The sequence below is a fragment of the Marmota flaviventris genome, chromosome X (assembly GCF_047511675.1).
Source record: "Marmota flaviventris isolate mMarFla1 chromosome X, mMarFla1.hap1, whole genome shotgun sequence".
Classification (NCBI taxonomy): Eukaryota; Metazoa; Chordata; class Mammalia; order Rodentia; family Sciuridae; genus Marmota; species Marmota flaviventris.
In genome coordinates this window covers 39,057,267-39,080,882 of record NC_092518.1, presented here as the reverse complement: position 1 = coordinate 39,080,882, position 23,616 = coordinate 39,057,267, and the positions used below count along the sequence as shown (strand labels likewise).

Below are 23,616 nucleotides of genomic sequence, written 5' to 3'. Positions count from 1 at the left end.
GCACCCATTATTCATTACTAATTTTAAATGAACTATTTTCTGAACATCAATAAAGCAGTACTCAATAGAACCATTCCTACAATATTTACAAATATTGGCCAGGAAGGAATTAGAGAAGTCCTGGGTTCTATTCTAGCTTTATCATAAGCTAGCTGTATGGTGCTGGAATTTAATACGCTTCTCTCAGCTGTTTCCATACATGTAAAATGAGAAAGCTGGATGATATGCTCTCCAAATCTTTCAGCTCTAAAGTGACTCAGTCATATAACCATTTTATCTCTCGGTTTCCTTTTATATTCAATCTGGTATTTCCCCTCTCCCTTAGTACTATTGTGATAATAAAATGAGACAGAAGAAAAAAGTGCTTTAGATTTTGCAAATTCAAGATATAGGACAAAATAAAAAACTTCCTCCCAGATATTTATCAAAAAACAGCTTGGGAGGCTAAGGCAGCAGGATTGTGAGTTCAAAGCCAGCCTCAGCAAAAATATGGCTGGGGAAGTGGCTAAGTGGTCGAGTGCTCCTGAGTTCAATCGCTGGTACCAAAAAAAAAAAAAAAAAAAAAGCCAATTACATATTCATTCATTTAATCCTCTTTTATATGTTTGGGTTTTTTATTATATTAAGCTTTTCATTAAAGGTTTTATTGAAAAACTTTTAAGCATACAAATGCAAAAGTTTATAGTGACTTTTTTTACTTTAAAAAATTTCATTTTAGTTATATACAACACCAGGATATACCCTGACATAATCACAGAAGCATAGAACACAACCCACTCCATTTTAGTCCCTAGCACTCCCCCACAACTCCCTACTCCCCTCCCTCCACTCCAGACATCCCTCTTCAATTCATTTATATATATATATATATATATATATATATTTTTTTTTTTTTTTTTTTTTTTTTTTAAATTAGTGTCTGCAACGATACACCCAATGTCAGGCCCCTCTGTGCCTCATCTATGCACTCACATATGAAAGTTAAGTCAGATTCATTCTACTGGTTTTCCCGTTTCCTGTCTGTTCTTCCTCCTCCTCCTCCTCCTCCTCCTCAATCACCTTCATCAACTCTACTGATCTTTCTTTTATTTTGATGAAATTCCTTAAGTGTAAAATTCTTAGAGCAACCTCAGCAACATACCACACTTAGAAAATGCCCACATGTGATATTTCTAGATAGTCCTCAAGTTCAAATTTTGGTGATAAATTACTGAAGCAAATAAGAATGATCTTGTGTAACAAAATTGTCCATCTAAAGAATATAATTTTAGAAATAAAATGCTTTTCAATATGTAATATTTTTTAAAATGCAAGGGACATAAAGAGATATTTGATGACATTTTACTTTAGAAACTTTTACTATGTACTATTGAAGGTTTTTAATAAGCATATTCTTAATTTCTAACCATTTAAAACAATTAAAAATTTTAGTTTGGCAAGGAAAAAAATCAAAACTAGTTCCCAATTATTTACCATAGGTTCTAAGAATTATGATGTGCTGTTGTTTCTAATTCCAAGGAACACCAAAGATAAAAATACTACTTGATTATAAGGAAAGGAGATGAAAGTAAAGTTTAGATTGAAATATAGTAATGAAGTCTTGTACCTTGGTCCCATTGAATATCTCATTTACAATATGTTGACATCCTTCTACAGCACCATCTCCATTAAACTCCAAGGCAATCACAGGACCTATAAGCAAACCCAAGAAGTGTTTTCTTAGTATGAACACAAATATATTCTAAAATTAATCTTTGTATTCTTCCCTGAAGAATCTCCAGCATTTTCCTTGGGGGCGAGAGAAAAGGAAGAGGGAAGTAGACAGATGGGGCTTATCATCTCAGTTTCTTCTTCCTACACTAATCATAAAACAAATTAACATCGTCTCATTTCATGATGAATAGCTGCAGTGCTATTATAGGACTAGTGTCACATTTTTAAAGTGTTGTAAATAGTCTGGCTTTTCTGGGGTTTATTCTTCTATAAAAGCCACAGGATCTACACTGATTTAGCAGTACAAAGAATACTTGATAAAATAGCAAATAAGATCAAAAGCAATCCAAGTCAACATAAGTAGGTCTTGCCAGGCAGCCAGCCTTGCTTCCAACTCTCCTACTTACCAGCCAAGTTTTGGGCCATCAACAATGGAGCTAAGCCAAATAGGAATTGAGGCAAGGCACCAATGCCCATATGAAAGTATTTTCCTTGAGTGTGTCTCAAAGCTACATTCTAGGAACAAAGATCTTTTTTTTTTTTTTTTTAAATCCTTTGAATAGAAGGATGTGTGTCTCCTTTTCCTTACATTAATTTGAACAATTTAAAAACTCTCTGTACCTTAAATTTTGGGGTAGAGATTCATGATTTCATCTTTGGTAAGCTTGGATTGAAATGTAGAATTGGCACTACTGGTGTTAAATTGCTGGCAAGCATAGCCATAAATTACACGAGCAAAACATGCCCTTTAATTCAATTAATACTTATTCAAATTTCACTGCATCCCTAACAGATTTAATTTTTATTTCCTACAGTGATTGGGAAGTCCTGACCTCCAGGGAATTACAAATTTCTTTTTAAAAAGACATAATCTCATTAAACAAATACAAAACAACATAGAATAATGAAGTACTAAGCATGAAATATCAAGGTGAATCAGTATGGAATACTAAGTTGAGTGTAGCCATGTGCCACAGGACAAAGCACGAGAATGAGAAAGAAAAGATCACACTACATGGGGCACCAAAATAACTGAAGGCTTATGATTTAATACAGACAACATATACAGAAAAGGAAGGATATATAGCAGTCAACTATGCACTTAGACACGGAACAAATTAAAGTATGAGTTTTTCAGCATCACAGTGTATAGATCAAGATAAGTACTGGGTAAAGAAAAGAGGGTAACTGGGGACATTTTTTTTTTTGCTCTCAGCAGGCTCTGTGAAGATAACATTAAGAGGGCATCAAATGGAGCAAGAGATAAATGAGGTAAAAGTAGGAACAATTCTAAAGGGAGGCTTAACAGGAAAAGGTTCTTAGTTTAGAGAACCTACTTCAACTCATGGATCTGTTTAGAAAGTTTGATTGTCATGTAAAAAGATAAATGTTGAGGTAAAAAAACTAAGAAGTGTTATGGTTTGGATTTTAAATATCCCCCCAAAAGCTCATTTGTTGAAGGCTTGGTCCCCAGTGCAATAGTGTTCAGAGGTAGGGCCTTTGGAGGGTGACTGAATCATGATGGCTCTGACTACATGAATGGATTAACCCACTTATGGATTCATAGCTTAAGGGGTTTAAGGGGTTGGGGCCTTGTTATAAAAGTGAGCTCTCTCTGTTTCCTGGCCACCATGAGGTGAGCAGCTTTGTTCCACCATGCACTCACTCCCCAGCATGATGTTCTGTCTCACCACAGGCCCAGAAATACTGGAGGCAGATGGCAGTGGACTGAAACCATGAACCAAAATGAATCTTTCCTTCTTTAAGTACTCAGTTATGGAAAGCTGACTAACACAAGGAGAAAAGAGGGGGCCAGGTGGAAAGGACAGGAATAGAAGTGAAACTGCTCTGAATATACCTTTCTAAATATATTTTTGACACTGGATATCATATCAACACCTCAAAAAACAAAATTAAATATGGGGGCTAAAAAGCAAAAGCAGTTCCAAAAAGTAAAAACAAGCTGAAACAAATGAATCTAACTGCATATTAAGTTAGTGACATGACCACACAGAGAAAATAATTATTCCAACCAACCTTACGAGGCAATATTTTGCCTGTACACCCTCAGTGGAATATGGTCTAAGGATAAAAAGATAGAAGGAAATCTTAAAATTTCAGTAATCTCAATTTTAGTAGTAAAATTTGCTGTTATTCTGAAACTATTACATGCATATTATAGGATAAGTTAAAGCATATTATAAGGAACCAAGATTTTCAGAACAAAAGTGTTATAAAATGAAAAAAAAATTAAATAAGAAACATATTAGCTGTGAGTTGGTGCTATAGTTTGGATATTAAATGTCCCCCAAAGGCCCATGTGTTAGAGGCTTGGTCTTCAGACCATGGTGCTATTTAGAAGTAGTGTAAACTCTAAGAGGAAGTGCCTAGTGGGAGGTCTTAGGTCACTGGGGGCTTTCCTTCAAAGGTGATTGTGGGACTCTGGTCTCTTTCTCCCTTTCATTCCAGCCCATGAGGTGAACAGGCTTCCTCTGCCACATGCTCCTGCCATGGGATGCTGTGCTCCAATAGGCCTAAAGCAACAGGGCCAATTGGTGATGGGCTGAAACTTCCAAAACTGTGAGCCAAAACCAAACCTTTCCGTTTTAGTACATTGATTATCTCAGGTATTTTGTTACAATAATGGAAAGCTAACTACCGTAGTTGGGAATTGTTAAAGCTGGGTGATAGGCATGGGGGTTTGTTATACTATTCTGTTTTTTTATATTTAAATTTTTTTCATTAAAAATAAAAGATCTGGGGGCTGGGGTGTGGCTCAGTGGTAGAGCACTTGCCTGGCATGTGTCAGACACTGGGTTAGATCCTCAGTACCACATAAAAATAAATAAAAATAAAACAAAGGTATTGCATACATCTACAACCAAACATTTTTTTAAAATAAAAAAAGATATGACTGGCAAGTTTAGAAAGGTCTTGACAGAGAAGAGCTTCCTATATATTTTTTAATAAAACACAGCTAAGTTAACCTTATAAAAGAGAAGCCTATAATCTTAATTTTTTCATTTAGAAATGTCAATGTGAACTCATGATCTCTTTTGCTTTAAAACAAAAAAAAAACCTTAGTTCTGGCTGAATCTACTGGTAAATACTAGAAGAAATGACAACCCAGTAATAAGTAGCACCTGTATTTCTAAACATCATTCTCCACTAACAAGAACTAAATAATTTTTAAAAATAGATAATTCCATGTCTAGGAAAAGAAATGGATTAAGATCAACCTGGAACACCTTTTTTTCTGGTACTGGGAATCAAACCCAGGGTCTCATACATACTAGGCAAGCAACTATATTTTCAGTCTGATTTGGAACATCTTGTTGAGCCAAAAAGCAATGAAGCTATCAAAGGCTAATGGAATTATATCAAAAGGACACAGAAACCAGTCTTAAGGGGCTCCCGCTGGCCAAAGATGAGACATGGTAAATAATTCCTGCAGTTTATTAAAACACTGATATATAAAAATTCATGAGTTCATAATTATATTTAGAAAAAGAAACAAAACTCACCGTATACCACTGGAGGCTGCCAGGGTACCAATTCATTACTGTCAAAATTGATGTTTATTTTTCTCTTTATTTATTCTGCTTTTCTAATATGAAGCATATTTCAAGTTAGCTAAACACCTCTGGCATACAAGGAGAAATTCTGTTAATGTCCATTAATAAATGCAGACAGAGGTAGTGATACAATTAGAAACTGGTCATTTTGCAAATCCTATTAAAATAACTGGTTTAGGCAAAAATCACATTGTTTTCAGCATCCTATAGGGATGCTAAATTGATAAGGTCATTACCACCTGAATCTACTGATCAATTTTAGCATGGCTGAAAGTACAACAATCAAACATGATTTACCTTCTCATTTAAAGCAAAAGAAAATAGTACTGCCTATGAAGAATTCTTGCCAATAAAATAATTAAACCTGAATGTAAATAAGGCTTTGATCTAACTTCTAGTCTATAAGAAAGATAGAAGAACAAATTAGTCCCAAGAATACTAAAAGACAGTTGACCAACTGTTTTCAACAAGACAAAGGCATGAAACAAAAAGAGGAGGAAGAATATCTGTTTTTGGTTAAGAGATAAATACAAAACAACCAATTACAATGAGTGGGCCTATTTTGGATCTGGATCAAATTAACTGTAAAACTACCTAAAGAATTCTGTTAGATAATTGGGGTAATTTGCATACAGACTGGATATTAGATGCTCTTACAGAATTATTGCTAACTGTTAACTGTTAGATGCATTGTGGTTACTTAAGAAAATATCTGTTTTTCATTTTGTTTTCTTTCACATAGACACTGAAATGCTTAGGGATGAAATGACAGGACAAATCAAAATTTGATTAAAAAGAGATTATAGATTTTAATTTTTGTACTGGGGATTGAACCCAGGGGCACTTAACCACTGAGCAACATTTCAAGCCCTTTTTATTTTTAATTTTGAGACAGGGTCTCACTAAGTTGCTGAGGCTGGCATTGAACTTTTGATCTTTCTGCTTTCTGCTTCAAGCCTCCTGAGCCACTGGTATTACAGACATGTGCCACTGCACCAGGCAGATTATAGATTTTTTAAAGAATGAGAAAAAGGTAAGAAACTAGGGGATGGGACACATGGGGTCATTAAACTCTACTTTTGAGTAGAGGCAGTACATAAGGAAATTTCCAAAAGCACTGAAATAAAAAGCTGTTAATAAAATGTAGGATTCCAGTTTCACAGAGTAGAAAGTGTGAACTAAAGTGGAATAGAGAATACTTTTATTCAGAATTACTACAAGAAAGCACTGGATTTTTTTTTAAGTTTAGGCATTTATTACTGAAATTTCCTGTTTTCTATAAGGAGAACAGAATGTAGAATACAGAAATACAATTTTAGTAGAATTACACAGGCATGCAATTTAGTTAATATTCTTTAACTAGAATATAATGAACTTCTAATAAGCAACATAATAATATTCTGATGTACCAGTGCACCAGTTTTGATTAACATGTGGATAATCCTAAATTTAAAAAACATTGCATTGTGGAAAATACATTTTCACTCCACAAATACAGCTGGAGATCTCAACACTACTGTCTCACCAGTGTTAGGAACAAGGTGGCAGAAAATGAGCAAGCATACAGATGATTTAAATAGCACTATCCATCAAGCTCACCTAGTGGTCATTTATAGAACATTCCACCAGTAACAGCAGGTACACATTCTTTTCATATGCACAGGGAATATTCACAAAGATAGACCATATCCCATGACATAAAACAAACTCACTAATTAAAGAAAACAGAAATCATACAAATATGCATTCTCGGACCATAAGAGAAAAACATGGAAATCAATAACAAATAAATCTGGGCAATCCCCAAATGTTTGGATATCATATTTCTAAACAATACGTGGATCAACAGAAAAGTCTGAATGGGAACTAAAAATGTTTTTAACTAAGTCAAGGGTCAACATACTTTCTCTGTAAAGGGCCAGATAGGAAATATTTTAGGCTTTGTGTGCTATACAGTGTCTTTCATGAATCAATAACTAATCAACTCTGCTGCTGTATCACAAAACATAACAGATAAAAGAATGAGCATGGCTGTGCTCCAATAAAACTTCATTTACTACAGCAAACAGTGGGCCATATTTTGCCAAACCCCGAATTTAATGAAAATGAAAATATATATATTGAAATTTTCAAGATATAACCATAGTACTTAAAGAAAAAATTTTAACATTAAATATATACACAGATGATCCTCATTGGCAAATCCCTTTATTGTGAATTTGCCTACTTGTTAAAATTATTTGTCAAATCAATACTTGCAGAAAATCAATACTTGCAGTGTTTTCATGTTTTTTCTTGGACTTGCAGAGATGCAAAAAACTTGACTTCCCTGATGTGAATGTTCCCATCTGAAGCTGAACAAGCAGATGCTCTCCGCCTTCTTGGTTCAGCTCTCATACTCTAAACAAGTGTTCAGTTTTGCCGTCTGGGTAGTGCCATATTTTTCATATTTTTATGTTTTCCATGATTTCACTATTTAAAATGGTCCCCAAACATGGTGCTGAAGTGCTTCCCAGTGTTCCTACACTGAGGAAGGCTTTTCTGAACCTCATGAGAAAATATGCATTAGATAAGCTTCTAAGTTGTAAATACTGTTAGATGTGATTTCTTAAAAAAAAAAACAACAAACTTTATGTCGTGCTGATGATGGAACCCAGTGCCTCACGCGTGCTAAGCAAGCACTCTACCACTAAGCCATAACCCCAGCCCTATGATTTCAATGTTAATGAATCAACAGTATAGTGCATCTAAAATCAGTAACCTATGCTCAAATAAAACCTATGAGCAAATAAAATCTAAAGCTAGTGAAAAGAAGGAGATAAATATCAGAGTAGAAATCAATGAAATTGAAAAGAAAATCAATAAGGAAAAATCAGACAAAAGCTATTTTTTTGAAATTATCAATAAAATGATAAACTTTATATGAAAATATGATGAACATTACTAATCATCAGGGAAATGCAAATCAAAACCATAATGAGATTTCGACTCTTACACGTCAGAATGTTATGATCAAAAAGAGAAGTGCAGTGGCACATGCCTATAATTCCAGTGATTTGGGAGGCTGAGGCAGGAGGATTGCAAGTTCAAGGCCAGCCTCTCAGCAACTTAGCGAGGTCCTAAGAAACTTAGTGAGAACCCGTCTCAAAATAAAAAGTGAAAAGGGTTGGGGATGTAGCTCAGTGGTAAAGCACCCCTGGGCTTAATCCCCAGTACCAAAGGGGATATGGAGCAAAGAGAACCCTTGTGCACAGTTGATGGGACTGTAAATTTCTATAGTCATATTGGAAACCAGTTACTCAAAATATTAAAAATATAATTATCATATGATCCAGTAATCCCATATATACAAAGTATAGAGTCAAGAGAAATAAAATCATTATCTGGGAGACATATTTGCCCCCCATGTTCATTGCAGCATTACTAATAATAGCAAAGACTTGGGATCAACCTAAGTATCTGCTGACAGATGAATAGAGAAAGAAAATGTGGCATACATATACAAAAGAATATTATTCAGCAATAAAAAGAAGGAAATCCTGCCATTTGAACCTGGAGGGCATTATGCTCAATGAAATAAATCAGAAAAAAGTAAGACAAATACTGTATGATCTTACTTAGATGTGGAATCTAAAAGTTGAACTCACGGAAATGTAGAAAAAATGATGGTTGCCAGTGAATGGGGGAAATGAGGAGATATTAATCAAAGCATACAAACTTTCAATTTTGTATAAGATGAATAAATTGAGGATAGGTATGTAGCTCAGTGGTAGAATGCTTGCCTAGCATACACAAGGCACTGGGTTTGAAGAGACAAGTGTCTAGACTAATGGGAGTATTAGAGTGAGAGTGAGAGTGATGGGGAGGGGTCTCAAATTAGCAACAGCAGAAATGAAAGAAAGACATCACTACTGATCACACAGGCAATAAGGAAATACTATAAACAACTCTATGCCCATGGATCAATAACTTAAATGAAGTCCAACAATTCCCTGAAGACACAAACTATAAAATTCAAGAAGAAAAAAATAGCCCAGAGTCCTATATATAACAAACTAATTAAATTTATAGTTAAAAGTCTTCTAAAGAAGAAATCTCCAGGCCCAGATAATCTCACTGGTGAATTCTACTATACATTTAAGGAAGAAATTATACTAATTTTCTGCAGTCACTTCAAGATCATAAAAGAGGAGGTTACATTTTATGAGGCTAGCATTATCCTAATGCAAAAACCAGATAAAGACATTATAGAAAAGGAAAACTACAGACCAACATCCTTCATGAACAAATATGCAAATACCCCCACAAAATATTAGCAGGCTAGGGTACTGTCCAGTGGTATAGTGTGTGCTTAGCATGCACAAGACGCTGGGTTCAATTCCCAGTACCAAAAAATAAAATAAAAAAAATACATATATTATCAAACTGAATCTAGAAATATATTAAAAGGGATAATATGTCATCATGAAGGAGGTTCACCTCAGGAATACAAAGCTGGTTCAACATTCAGTTATTAATAAAAGTCATTTACCAGATTAAATGAATAGTAAAAATATGATCACATTGATAAATGCAGAAAAAGCATTCAACAAAATTTATTATCCATGAATGATAAAAACACAGCAAACTAGGAATAGACAGAAACTCCCATAACATAACAAAGGTATGTGTGAAAAAACTACAAATGGCATCATTCTTAATGGTGAGACTGAACATTTGTACCCCGAAAGAAGGAAAAGATGTCCTCTCTCACTACTCCATATACATCATAGTGAAATCCTAGCCAGTATAATAATGCAGGAGAAAGGAATGAAAAGCATACATATAGAAAAATAAGACCTGGATGCAGTGGTATATGCCTACAATCCCAGCAACTCAGAAGGATGAGGCACAAGGATCCCAAGATCAAGGGCTTCCTCAGCAACTTAGAAGATCCTGTCTCAAAAAAAAAAAAAAAAAAAAAAAAAGGACTAGGGATGTAGCTCAGTGGTAAAGTACCCCTGGGTTAAATTCCCAGTACAAAGAAAAAGAAGAAATAGAATTATTTCTATTAACAAATGGCATAAATACCTAGAAAATGTACCATGGTTATGTAAGATATTAAAACTAGGAAAACTCCTTAAAAGGTAGATGGGAGCTATTTGAATTATCTTGACAATTTTCCCATGAACCTAAAATTATTCCAAGATAAAAAGGTGATTAAAAGAATAGGAGATAATCATGACACACCTGTTACAAAACTGATAAAAGGCTATGCCTTTTAGTGGTAGAGCACTTGCCTAGCATACATGAGGCCCTGGTTTCAATCCCCAACACCAAAAAGGAAAAAAAAAAAAAAAAGAAAGAGAAAACTGACAATTCAAAATGCTGGTTAAGGATGCATAAGAACAGGAATTCTCATTAATAGCTGGCAAGAATGCAAAATAGTACAGCTACTTAGGAAAAGAGTTCTGTAATTTCATTCATATATATGTATATATATTCTCACTATATTGCCCCGGCTGGCCTCAAATTCTAGGTCAAGCATCAGCCTCTCAAGTTACTGGGACTATAGGTATGCGTCATCACACCCAGAAGTTTGGCAGTTTCTTATGAAGTTAAACAAATACTTACCCAACCACTTGACAATCCCACTGCTATGTGTTTACTCAAGCAATTTGAAAGGTTAGGTATACTCTGAAACCTATACATACAATTTATAGCAGCTTTTATTCATAATTTGCAAAAACTGGAAACACAGCATTCCAACAAGTAAGGGGAAAAACAAACTGTGCTATATCCATACAAGGAATACTATTCAGCAATAAAAAGAAACAAGTTATTGAGTCCCTCAGCAAGATGGTTGAATCATAAGTGTACTTTAATAAATGAAAGAAGCCAAACCCAAAAGGCTACAGAGTATATGGTTCCATTTATGGAACATTCTGAAAAAGGCAAAATTACCAAGATAGAAAACAAATCAGTTGTTGGGAGCTGTGGTTGACTGACTATAAAGGGGCCACATGAGGGAAATTTGTAGGCTGTAACTGCCTTCTATGTTATGCAGTGGTGAATGCTATACATCTATCAAGACCATGTAGACTGAACTGTGTTTTGAGTGGTTACTTTAAGACCATTGCACTCTAGTTGGTAAATAAATTTCTCACAAGGTTATGGGTTAGTAACTCTAAAACTACATTTTATGTATGCTAGGGACAAACAAATGCATGACTAAATTATAGATAATGGGAGCCAAATAATTCACTTTGAGTAAGATACAAGAAGAGAGGCTAGGATGAACCCTGTGGTGCTGGAATAGGGTCAAAGATATTTGAATGTATATACAGATAGATAAAAGAACTAATTATAGATATTATGTATATATGGGTTAATAATCAAACATGTATTTTCTACTTCTGTGCATTGAAAAGGCCTAGAACCAGTGGTATCCCAGGAGTAATGGGTACATCTAACACCCAGATCTTGGTTTCCAACCATTCTAAAATACAAGTCATCAGGGTTCCTTAGAGAAATGGGTGACATTATTTCTAGGACAAAGAAAATGCAGGATGAGCTTGGAATATCTTCTAGAGCAAGAAGGTAAAGAAGCATTAAAAAATCAAAAGGATAGGAATATGTCAAAGGGACAGAGAAGTCAACCCAGAAAAGCTCCCTATGGTTAAAACTGGAACAACTTGATAATATTGGATTATAACCAAACAATAAAATACATAGCCATGAGTCAATACTGATAGAAAAAAAACTGTTGAATAAATGAATGGGGGAGAAAGAACAAATCTCTTACAGAAGAATTACAAATAATGTATATGGATACTGCTTCCTCCAGAAGGTGGAGCTTAATTCTCTCCTTGTGTTTAGGCTAGTCTTAGTGATTCACTTCCAAAGACTAAAGAATGGAAGAGAAACAAAAACTTTTCAGAGGAGAAACCTGGCAGATACCACCTCATATTGATATCCTATGCCCCATGATGTTATATGTAAACAAGGGCACTTCGCCTCCTCTCCAAAACCCATAACTCTGGTTTAAGTAGACAAAACATCAAACCCAAGTTGAGGGACATTCCTCAAAATAATTGACCAGAACTGCTCAAAAAAGTCAAGGTTATAAAAAAGGACAGACTGAGGAACTATCAGAGACTGGAGGAGATTAACGAGGCACAGCAAATAAAAACAGTGTGGGATCCTGAACTGAATTCTGAAACTGAAAAATGACGTAAGTAGAAAAATTGGTGAAATCTGAATAAATTCTATAGTTGAAGTTAAACAGCATTTTACTGATATAAATTTCTTAGTTTTGACGAATATAACATGGCTATGTTAACATTAGACAGAGCCAGGCAAAGGTTATACAGAAACTCTCTGTGCTAGCTTTATAATTTATCCGGAATCCTAAAATCATTTCATTATAAAAGTTCATTTTAAAAAGACAAAAAAAACCCACAAATAAAAATGCCCAGTAGCTTTTCACATCATTGAGACTAGAATGCAAAATCTCTATGGTGCCTAGAAGTTCTTACATCATCTAGTTCCTCTGCTACTTCTCAGACCTCATCTACTATGTTTGTTGAATGAATGACTCTAAAACAAAGGAACCCAAATCTAATTAGTTTTCAGAACCATCTGGGAACTTAAACATTCAGATTCTAAAGGTATGTCTCAGAGATTTTTGAATCATTCTTTTTGAGGTGGAAGTTAGACATTTATATCTTTAAAAGCACCCTAGATAGTTCTGAGGATTTTTTGGGTTTGGAAAATTCTCAAAATGAAGAATAATGAATTATCTTATTTGGGTCAAAAAGCTTTATTTAAAAAGCTAGGCATGGTGGCACACGTCTGTATTCCCAGCAACACAGGAGGCTGAGGCAAGAGTATGCCAAGCTCAAGACCAGCCTCCACAACTTAGTGAGACCTTGTCTCAAAATACATAGGGCTAGGGCTGGGGATGTGGCTCAAGCGGTAGTGCGCTCGCCTGGCATGCGTGCTGCCCGGGTTCGATCCTCAGCACCACATACAAGCAAAGATGTTGTGTCCACCGAAAACTAAAAAATAAATATTAAAAAATTCTCAAAAAAACCACAAAAATACATAGGGCTAGGGATGTGTCGCAGTGGTTAAGCACCCCTTGATTCAATCCCTGGCACCAAAAAACAAAACAAAAACAATAATTCATTAAATAAAAATAAATAATGGTGACTACTTTAAATGAAGAGGAAAATTTAGAGACTCTGAGGTACAAACTAAGATAAAAGTGAATTTTTTAAAAAGTTCACTCTTAGAACAGTGGTTCTCAACTGGGAGCAATTTTGCCCCCTAGAGGACATTTGGTAATGTCTGGAAACACTTTGGATGCCACAACTGGAACTACTAATATCTAGTGGTTTGAGGCCAGAAATGTTCCTGAACATCTTATAGTGTACAGGATAGCCACCCATAACAGAAGTAGGAGGCCTAAAATGTCAACAATGCCAAGATCGAGAACTCTGTCTCAGAATGACTAATATAAGGACCCTGACAGCATGCTCACTCTTCCAATTAGGCAGCTTAAAAATTTTCCCCAACTTGTAATTTTTAATAATTTCATGCATTGTACAAGAGTTTAAAGAAGAACATAAATATTCATTTGCCTTCCCCCTACACCCTCCAAAAATCAAAATTTGGCCACATTTGCTCTATTACATGCTGTATACCATGTGCACACAAATGCTTTGTTTTGTTTTACTGACATCATGACACAGCCTGCATCTGCTATATAACCACAATTACCATCATTTAAGGAAAAGTGACATACCTACAGAAATTAATAATAATCCCATACCATCTTCAAATTTCCTCAGGTGTCCCCAAAATGCCTTTTATAGCATTATAGCCCACCCACCCCAATCCAAGATCCAATCAAGGTTCACTCATTGCATTCAGTTGTTATGTTTAGAATCTTTAATCTAGAAGAGTTCCTCCATATTTTTGTTTTCCATGACACTGTCTAAAGAAACAACTAGTTGTCTTGCAGAATGTCTTGTTTTTGATTTGTCTAATTTGTTTCCTCATGGTATCATTTAACTTATTTCCTTTCCTTCCCATAAACTAGAAGTTAAGTCTTTTTTTAACCTCCCAAGTCTTTTGGCAAGAACACTTCCCAGGTGATGTGATGTATTTTTCATTGCATTACATCAGGGAAAACATAATGTGAAACTGTTCATCACTGATGTTACTTTTGATCACTACTTTAACAAGGTGATCATCAAATCTTTGCTGTAAGATTTCCCCCTTTGAATCAGAATGTATAAATATCCTATTTCTTAGCAACTCCCCTCCCATAATTTTAGCATCCACTGATAATCTTTGTGTGAAATAATTATTACATTGAGGTGGAAAAATGGTGATTTCCAAAGTATACATCATTTCTTCTACATCCATTAGCTCACAATATTCTGTAAATAGATGACTGTTCCTTTATTCCCTCTCCTTTTTTATCACCATGGATGCATGGATTTCTTTTATTGTTAAGTTAGTATCTTCACTTTTTTGGTACTGGGATTGAACCCAGGGCCTCACACTGCTAGGTAAGCACTCAACTACTCTACCACTGACCTACACCTCCAACCCGCTATTCTTTTAGATGGCCAAATTGTCACCAAAATTGATCATTGAAAACTCCTCCTTCAAGTTGGCTTTTGTGACCTTGTGACATGACCACATTAGTTTTTAAGTACTTCCTATGGGCAACTATGGTTTTAAAGATCTGTCCATGTTTATTTCCTGAAATTTCTATAACATCTGCTCATTCACTTTAGTTCTACTTTTTGCAGCAACAGGACATTTTACCACTTCCATGTGGAACATTCTGTTATTTAGATGCAGATATTATTATTTGGATTAGAGCATTTCTATGATACGACTTCACTAACATCACAAAAATACATAAATCATTAATTTAGACCTACCCATATGTTCACTTTATTCCTAACCCTCACACTTGAGGATGTCCACTTATTATGTCATTTCATTTCTGGAAGCTGTTAAGAGTTTAAAGGTTCATTTTTAAGGTTCCATTTGAAGGTTCCCGTGTCAAAATTTTTGCATCATTGGGGCCAGGTCATAATTTTATATACAAATACACACGTGTATATAAACATGGTTATCACTAATTTACTCTAAGATTTATAAGTATATATATAATATATATATTTACAAATATATGAAATGCTGAGTTAATTTTTTATAGTTGTAGATGGACAGAATGCCTTTATTTTATTTGTTTTTTATTTTTATATGGTGCTGAGGATAGAACACAGTGCCTCATGCATGCTGGGCAAGCGCTCTGCCACTGAGCTACATACAGCCCCAGCCCCTGAGTTAATATTTAATAGCTGAATAACACCCAGCATTACTTACGAAATTTATTCTAACAGTCCTCCAACATTTTCACACAGATTTTTGTATTATGTTATAATTTATTTAAACATAAAGAACATATAAATGTAGATGTGCTCTCTCTTTAAGGTACACCAATAAGCACTGCATATCACTATTAATATTTGCTCATGCCAGTCAAGAAAATCCTGATGTACTTTGAGCAGACAATGTCCCTGTTCTGAGCAGATAAATAATACTCTGTCCTGTAGAATCAGTATAACTCCAAATACAGATAGGCAGACATCAACCCTTCCAGAGGGCATATAAACTCCAATTCCTTTTAGACATATCCAGTATCTAAAATTATTGATAGCATTAACTTTCTACATGGGAAATTAATTATATTAAGCACATTAAATACTATAACACTTTATTATATTTCTTATTTATTTTTCAGTATGATCAAAGTACATCTTTGACAAACTAAAAGTAACAAAATACATAATAACATGTGACTCTTAAATACTAAGAACATAGAACAGGGAAAAAACTAATGCCCAATTTCTAGTCACTTATGTAGGGCTTCTTGAATGATGTGAAAATTTGACATTTCTGAACAGTACCAGGAAAAAACATAGAACAAATGAGAAAAAGAAGGCAATGTAAGAGAAATGTTAAGAGTAAATCAAATCTGAGGTCAAGAAAATAACCACAAAAGTACACTAATCATCTGGAAGGTACCTTTGTTCAGAAGAGGAAGGAAGTCAGGTGCTTTTTCCCGAAAAACCCTTTGAGCATCCTCAGGTTTCATGGACACTTCCTTTGTCTGAACTAGGAAAAAGTGTTTACCAACCATCTGTGGAAAATAAAATTTCATTTAGATTTTAAATTGAACTTCTGAGATTACAACAATGTTTTCCTATTGTAGAATTTTTCTGTATAAAATGCAACACAGTTATGACTCTAATTCAGTGTATTTGCTGTAACAAGTTCTCACACACACAAGATTCCTTATTCCAGATGGGTGGTCTGGTTAAGAATTGAAACTGTAATGCCTACTGCTGATTAAGAGTCAAATAAATATGAATTGTCCCTCAATTTAAAACATAATTAACTTTTAAATTGAATCTAATAAATAGAAGTTTTACTTTGGTGATACAGCAAATTTCCAATGAGAAGAGACCCATTAAGTAAATTATGTACATTTATTTACGTGATGAAATACCATAGTTCATTTCATTTATCATAGTTCATTAAATATAACAAAGAGGGCTGGTAATATAGCTCAGTGGCAGAGCAGTTGCCTAGCATACGCAAAGCCCTGGATTCAGTCCCTAGTAGCGCCCCCCCCAACAAAACAAAGATATTTTAATATGATGGGGGAAATCTTGTATAATAATGTCAATCTTAAAAGGCATAATCCAAATTTATACAGTATAGCTCAATAATGATAGGTCACATTTCTATGTACCAAAGAGTTTTATGCACTTTACATATATAACATTAATTCTCTAATGAGATTGGTACCATTACTAGTATCATTGTACAGATGATAACTAAGGCACAGAGAGGTTAAGAAATGTGCCAAATTAAGTAACACAGCTGTGATTTGACCCACTTCATGTAACTACAGGTTAAATAATTCTAAAACTTATTCCTAAAAAGACTATTCAAGGTATAGTACAGTTATGGATGATTTTTAAACTTATTTTTAACTCATTTTTATTTCTATGGTTCACTACAATGTGTACATATTAATTTTAAAAATAATTGTGAAAGTAAGTTTAAAAAAGGCAAGGTCATTACAACCACTAGACAAGCTTACTGGGTTTTTAATAATAAAAAATAATACATATGCTCAGCATAAAATTTGAAAATAAATAACAGAAACAAAGAAATATCAATCAAGGTGCACTTGCCATATAGGTATACAGATTTCTTACCCTCCTAGTTTTCTTTTCTCCCATTCCCCCATTACAATATTAACACATGTTCTTTGTAAAATCCAGAGAACTACAAAAAAATGGAAAACCCTGCTCTTAACCAACTTGCTAAGAATAACCACAACTGTCAATATTTTAATATGTATAACTTTCCACACTTATTTTTTTAAATCAGTTACTTACATAATATTTCACAAAATTTTACATACTTGATTGTGAACATTTTTCAGCTACTCTACTATAAAATCAATGTTAATGTCTGATAGTATTTCATCCTATAACTACATTATTCCATACCATTCTACCAAACTGGATCAAACTTGAATCGTATCTCAGATTAATGCTATCTCAGAAAAAGAGGAACATACACTTAATAATTGCAGGAAATTACATGTACATCATTACCAGATGATGACTATAAAGCTGCTTAAAACATCAGAAACAATTCAACCAGTTTTTAATTTTCTAGACTGCTCATCACCTATCATTTTTACAGTCATATGCACACTGACAAAATTATGATTAATTCAAAATATCATTTTTCTAAACCAAATAATGAGCTATGAAACTGTATCTATTTTAATATTTCACTGGAGATACTTGAAGAGACCCCTTTTCATGAAAATTCTTCTACTTTTCAGGACTTGAAAATAGTGGTAATAGGGTTGGGGTTGTGGCTCAGTGGTAGAGCGCTCGCCTAGCATGCACAAAGCACTGGGTTTGATCCTCAGCACCACATAATAAATGTAAAATAAAGATATTAAAAAATACTGGTAACTAACCAACTTCAATTATGAAATTCTTTCTAATAATTTAAACTACTCTTACTCAAATTCATTCTGTACATATCCGTGATGTATATAAGAGCAAGTAAGAAAACTTTTAGTTGAGAAAACCAAGACTCAGTAACTTATCTTGACTCCTTATGGAATGTGCTTTCTGCTTAGACCAGCCTTCCCAGAATTTCTACCTTCTCAACTTTTATACAGAAAAAAAACCCACCCATTGTGATGTTTAATTTATAAAAGAAATGTGAAATAAAATTTTGTGATATTCCTGGGTTTTAACAAAACTAGGGTTTGCAATCACATTTCTAGTCTATGTTATCCTAATATATTTGTGTTATGAGAAAAACTTAAGTTTTTTTTATGCCAGAATTTGTGTTCTATATATATTTCCCAAGGAACTCAAACTTCATTTTTAAAAATATGTAATCTCTCTTAATATAATATACAGGTCATTTGTCTTTCAGCATGTTTTTCTATTCTCTTCACATGTACTTGGCATTTTATTTTTCTTTCTTATTTTTCTCTTTTATTCCTTACTTTAAGAATTAGATAACTCTAGCCAAACAATCCCTAGGTTGGAGGACCCTTGAGTCCATGCACTTTGGGTCATATTTCTATTCCATCAGGCATTTATCAACTTTCCTTTACTACTGAGGCAGCATAATAGCATCATGTTTAAGGATTAAGACTATAGCCTAAAAAAGTTACTTACCCTCTCTATGGTTGATTTTTTCTTGTCAGTCAAATGGGGAATAATAGCAGCTATTTCATAGGGTTGTTTTGAACACCGAGTTGATTTATTTAAATCTCTTATAACAGTGGCTGGCATATAGTAAACACTATGTAAGCATTAGCTCTTATTATGATTATCACAGTGGAATTTTTAATTTGTATTCCAGGAAAAATATCTGCATCACTCTCTTCCTAGTCATATTCCTTTGGAGGGTACATAACACTTTGTCATTTCATAATCAGATACCAAAGATCAAACAGTTAAGAACATCTGATGACTCATAGAGACTGTTTGATGGCTTTTTTCTTTAAGCATGTTAAATATTCTTTATCTACATTTCTGATTTCCTACCCAAAAGATGTTAATCCTAAATAATTACTGTTTTGAAAACTGTATGTAGATTGTTAAAAAAATAACTATATAGTACAATGAAAACATTTACTTGTCAGATGTTAGATTAACATGTGACTAGATAGTTTAAAGGCCAGAAGCACATTTTTCTATATCTTTTCAGATTCATAGAATGCTTTTATCAGATTGGCATCAGCACAAAATAAAATATCAAAGTTTTTAAATCGCAATTTGACTTCTATTGTTTTGAAAACTATGCCTCAGGTATACTTTATGGATTTCAAGCATGGGTTTTCTACATTGTAGATGTACAGCTAAAGAGAGGCAGTCATTTTTACTTTTTTCCCTAAAATTATTCCCTTTGCTATGTTCTTTTTTAATTCCTTTAAAGAGACTCCATGAATTTTCCTTTCATTTCTGCTTTTGGAATTTGATTACTGAATTAAAATAGAGCCCTCCTAAAGGACTTCTGATTAATGGATATTCAATATATCCTATTGCCACTCCCTAACAGAATACCCAATGATGGAACTGCTGCTTCTGTAGCCCCTGACTTCTACATCCTAATTATTTTTCAGGTGAAAGCTCATGAGCTTTTCAAGCTTCTCTACTCAGGAGCTCACCAAGAGCTGCTGTTCATATTCCTAAAACCTTTGTCATCCCAGACTCATCTTGTCTTCCATACCTACCTTCCTTCTAGGGCAATAAGGCAATAGAATCTAAGGAGCATGATGTGAAAGTTGCTCTCAAAGGATCCAAATGTTGTATTCCTAAATGTCTTTTCCACTCCCTAACCAATTAAAACTCCAAATAAATTTTCAAACTAAATTATAAAAGTCCATATTTTATTATTTACTACTTTTGTGAACTTTTGTGGAAATCATTCATTCTAAAGAGTGGAAATTCTCTTTTTTTTTCTTTTTTGTGGTGCTGGGGATCAAATAAAGGGCCTTGTGCATGTGAGGCAAGCATTCTACCAACTGAGCTATATCCCCAGCCCCAAGAATGGAAATTCTTTGAGGACAGATAATTTTGCCTGTGTATCTCCTTTTTCAGCATATACTACATTTCATTATATCTAAGTTGCCATCAATTATAAGATGCATTTAAGATATGCAAAAATGTGGAAAACAAATATGCATCATGTAGTCAATGAAATATGGCAACAGACTAACTTTTTACATAATCAGCACTTAATAAATGTTTACCAAATTGAATTACATTTTTAAGAATTTTTTTTCTCTAGGAACGTATTTTGAAGACCAAGTAACCTGCTTACAGACAAGTCTTGCAGAGGTGGGACAGAGGACTGTAACTTGGGGGTTGCCGGTATTTCTAATAGCCAATTTGAAAAGAATGGAAGTTCTCCAGAGTGGTGTGTTTCTGCCCAGGTGTATGTCTATTTTTCTTTTCTCTCCTTACCTCATCAATTAGTTTCCTGGCATTTGCGATAGTATAATCACCAGCAAATAATACCACTAAGCATGATTCATCACTGCTCTTCTGTCTCTGACCCCGGGATATTGGAACGATGCTTTTGTTGGCTTCTGTGGAAACGCGAACAGCTTTGAGCTCTTCAGTAGTAGGTACAGGAACATAGTCCTGAACCGCAGCATCTTCTGGAAGAAGGCTCCAGTTGAGCTCTCCTGATACAGGTGTAAAGTCATGAATGTTACTCCATGTATTATTGAAAATACTTAGCCCTGCATCTTTGAACTGGAAAGCTAATTCAGGGTAGTACCACTGAAAACAGCCAAACTTGATATTGGTAGAAGACTCAATAATGGGTTGAGTGGCACAGCACAAAAAGACTTCCAGCTTTCTACAATCCCGCACGCGAAATTGTTGGCAGGCTAATGTGCACTTGCAATCTCTACAATTCCGGAAAAACACACTGCCTTTCACAGGTCCCAAAAAAATTATGCAGTTAGTACAGTCATCAATGGTAATTGTAGCAGAATGATCAAAAATGTAGATGTTACAGTTCTCACAGTCTTGAATAAGAAACTGCTGTCCTGCCACTTTCCCAGGTAAGCGACCTACTGTTTCATCTTTCAGTCCACTGAACATGTAGTCTTTTGGATCAACCTGCAGGGATAAAACACAGACTTGAAATATTATTAATATTACTCAACAAAAATCAATTAAATGTCTATGGGGTGCCAGGCACAGCTCTCAGTGCTAAAATATAAGTTCCTAATCTCCTTGACTTTGTAATATAGTAAGAAAATAAATAGGACATTTTTTCCCTCCGAATGAGGGAAAAACACAAGAAAGGAGGGAAAAGGGAAAGGAAACCCTTATAGATAAAGGCACAAGGGCATATCTACCAAATATAATGTGTAGACATTGTTTGGATCCAGTTTCAAGCATATCATCTGTAAAAATACTTTTTTTAGAAAACTGGGGAAATTCACACTCACATATATAGAGCATATTAGGTAATATTAAAGAATTTATCAGTACTCACTTTGGCAGTACAGATACTGAAATGGGAATAATAAAGAAAATATTAGCATGGGCCCTGCACAAGGAAGTCACACAAATTTGTGAGGCATTCCCTATTTTTGAGAACATGATGCTAAGTGAAATAAGCCAGATTCAGAAAGTCAAGAATTGAATGTTTTCCTCTCTTGGGTGTTGGGAGGGAGAGGATCTCACAAAAACAGAAGAAAGAATAATAGAGTAGAGAAAGGGGATCAAGAAGGAGGCAGGAGGAGAGGGCATGGGGAAGTACTGGGGAACAAAATCTACTAAATCATGCTATGTGTCTGTGTATGAACATAACTACAGTGAATCCTGCTTATACATATAATTGCATTGCACTAAAATAATAATAATAAATAATGGGAGATGAGAAGAACTAGTAGATGGGGAAGGAAAGGAGAGAAAGGGAAGGTATTGGGGAATAAAACTGATCAAATTATGTGCATGTATGAATATGGTAAAATGAATCCCACTATTATGTGTAATTATAATGCACCAATAAATTTTTTTAAAAAAAGAAATGAAAAACAGAAATTTTCATTTTGTTAGGTGTGATAATAGCATTGTGGTTCTTTATGGGTGAAAAGAGCCATCAATTAAAAAATTGAAATGTTTTAAAATTATTAGGCTAGTATACAACACTATAGGAAGAAAATATATACCTAGAGGAATCAAGTGTCTGGTTCCTTTAGCAACTACAGCTCTCATTATATATAACTTATGATCTTGGTTAATATAACTTCCCAGGAGATAAATCCACTTTCTCTCTGCCATCAGATTGTGTTTCTGAGAATTCAAGTTAAAGGGCAGCCTCTATGACATTATGGTTTGAACCTTCTATGAGTTAACCCAGGTGACATCCATATCATCATTATTATCAATAGACTTTTAGTATATTTGGAATCTATATAACCAAAAAATTTACATGGAGTACAAAGTTCAAGAATATATTTTTTAAAAATTCAGTTCATGGGCTGGGAATGTGACTCAGTGGTAGAGTGCTTGCCTAGCATACTCAAGGGCTCAGGTTCAATCCCCAGCACTACAAAAAAATTCAACTCATATCCTATGCATCTGTTTTTTCTACGCATTTATCATAATCAGAACATCAGAATATACTATTTCAGCTTTATGATGCTTTTGCTTTTTCTGATGCATCACCTTTATAACTTCTACTTTTCCCCACATTTTTTATTTTGTACTATAGTTGTACTATAATTTCTATTTCTTTAAAGAAATCTGAAATTGGAAATAAACCCAGATTGAAATAACTTTCCCTATCCTTCCACAAATTGGTCTTAGTTTTTGTATCTTAGTATCACCAACTGATATCTGCAATATGTATGCTACAGAAATTGGAAGAACCTAAGAGCACAAGAATCATATGCTGGTGCTTATAAATACAAATTTGATTCATACATTTATTGAGCTACTCCTACAGTGTAATTTTCCAAATTTTGCCATTTCCATCCTCAGGCATTCTAGCTCAAATAATCTTTTAAATAACATGCCTGGAATGTGTCACAATTTTTTATCTACCTGAGCTATCAGAATGTCACTGGGACTGGGAATATACCTCAGTGATACAGTGTGTACTCAGCATATTCAAGGCCCTGGGTTTGATCTCTAGCACCATACAACATACAAATTTTATACACACACACACACACACA

The 23,616-nt window shown here is 34.4% G+C and overlaps 1 protein-coding gene and 1 non-coding gene across 2 annotated transcripts in view; one reads left to right on the top strand and one right to left on the bottom strand.

Moving 5' to 3' along the window:
* Positions 1-23,616, bottom strand: part of Rp2 (RP2 activator of ARL3 GTPase) — a 44,754-nt gene that overhangs the window by 3,701 nt on the left and 17,437 nt on the right. The window contains exons 2-4 of the mRNA XM_027927288.2: positions 20,879-21,544; positions 16,383-16,497; positions 1,607-1,692 (exon numbers count right to left, since the gene is read on the bottom strand). Coding sequence (XP_027783089.2) covers positions 1,607-1,692; positions 16,383-16,497; positions 20,879-21,544 — 867 coding nt within the window. The remainder of the gene's footprint in view (positions 1-1,606; positions 1,693-16,382; positions 16,498-20,878; positions 21,545-23,616) is intronic.
* LOC114086201 (U6 spliceosomal RNA) lies at positions 21,919-22,025 on the top strand. Its single transcript, XR_003581610.1, has one exon. It is a non-coding gene; the product is annotated as a U6 spliceosomal RNA (small nuclear RNA).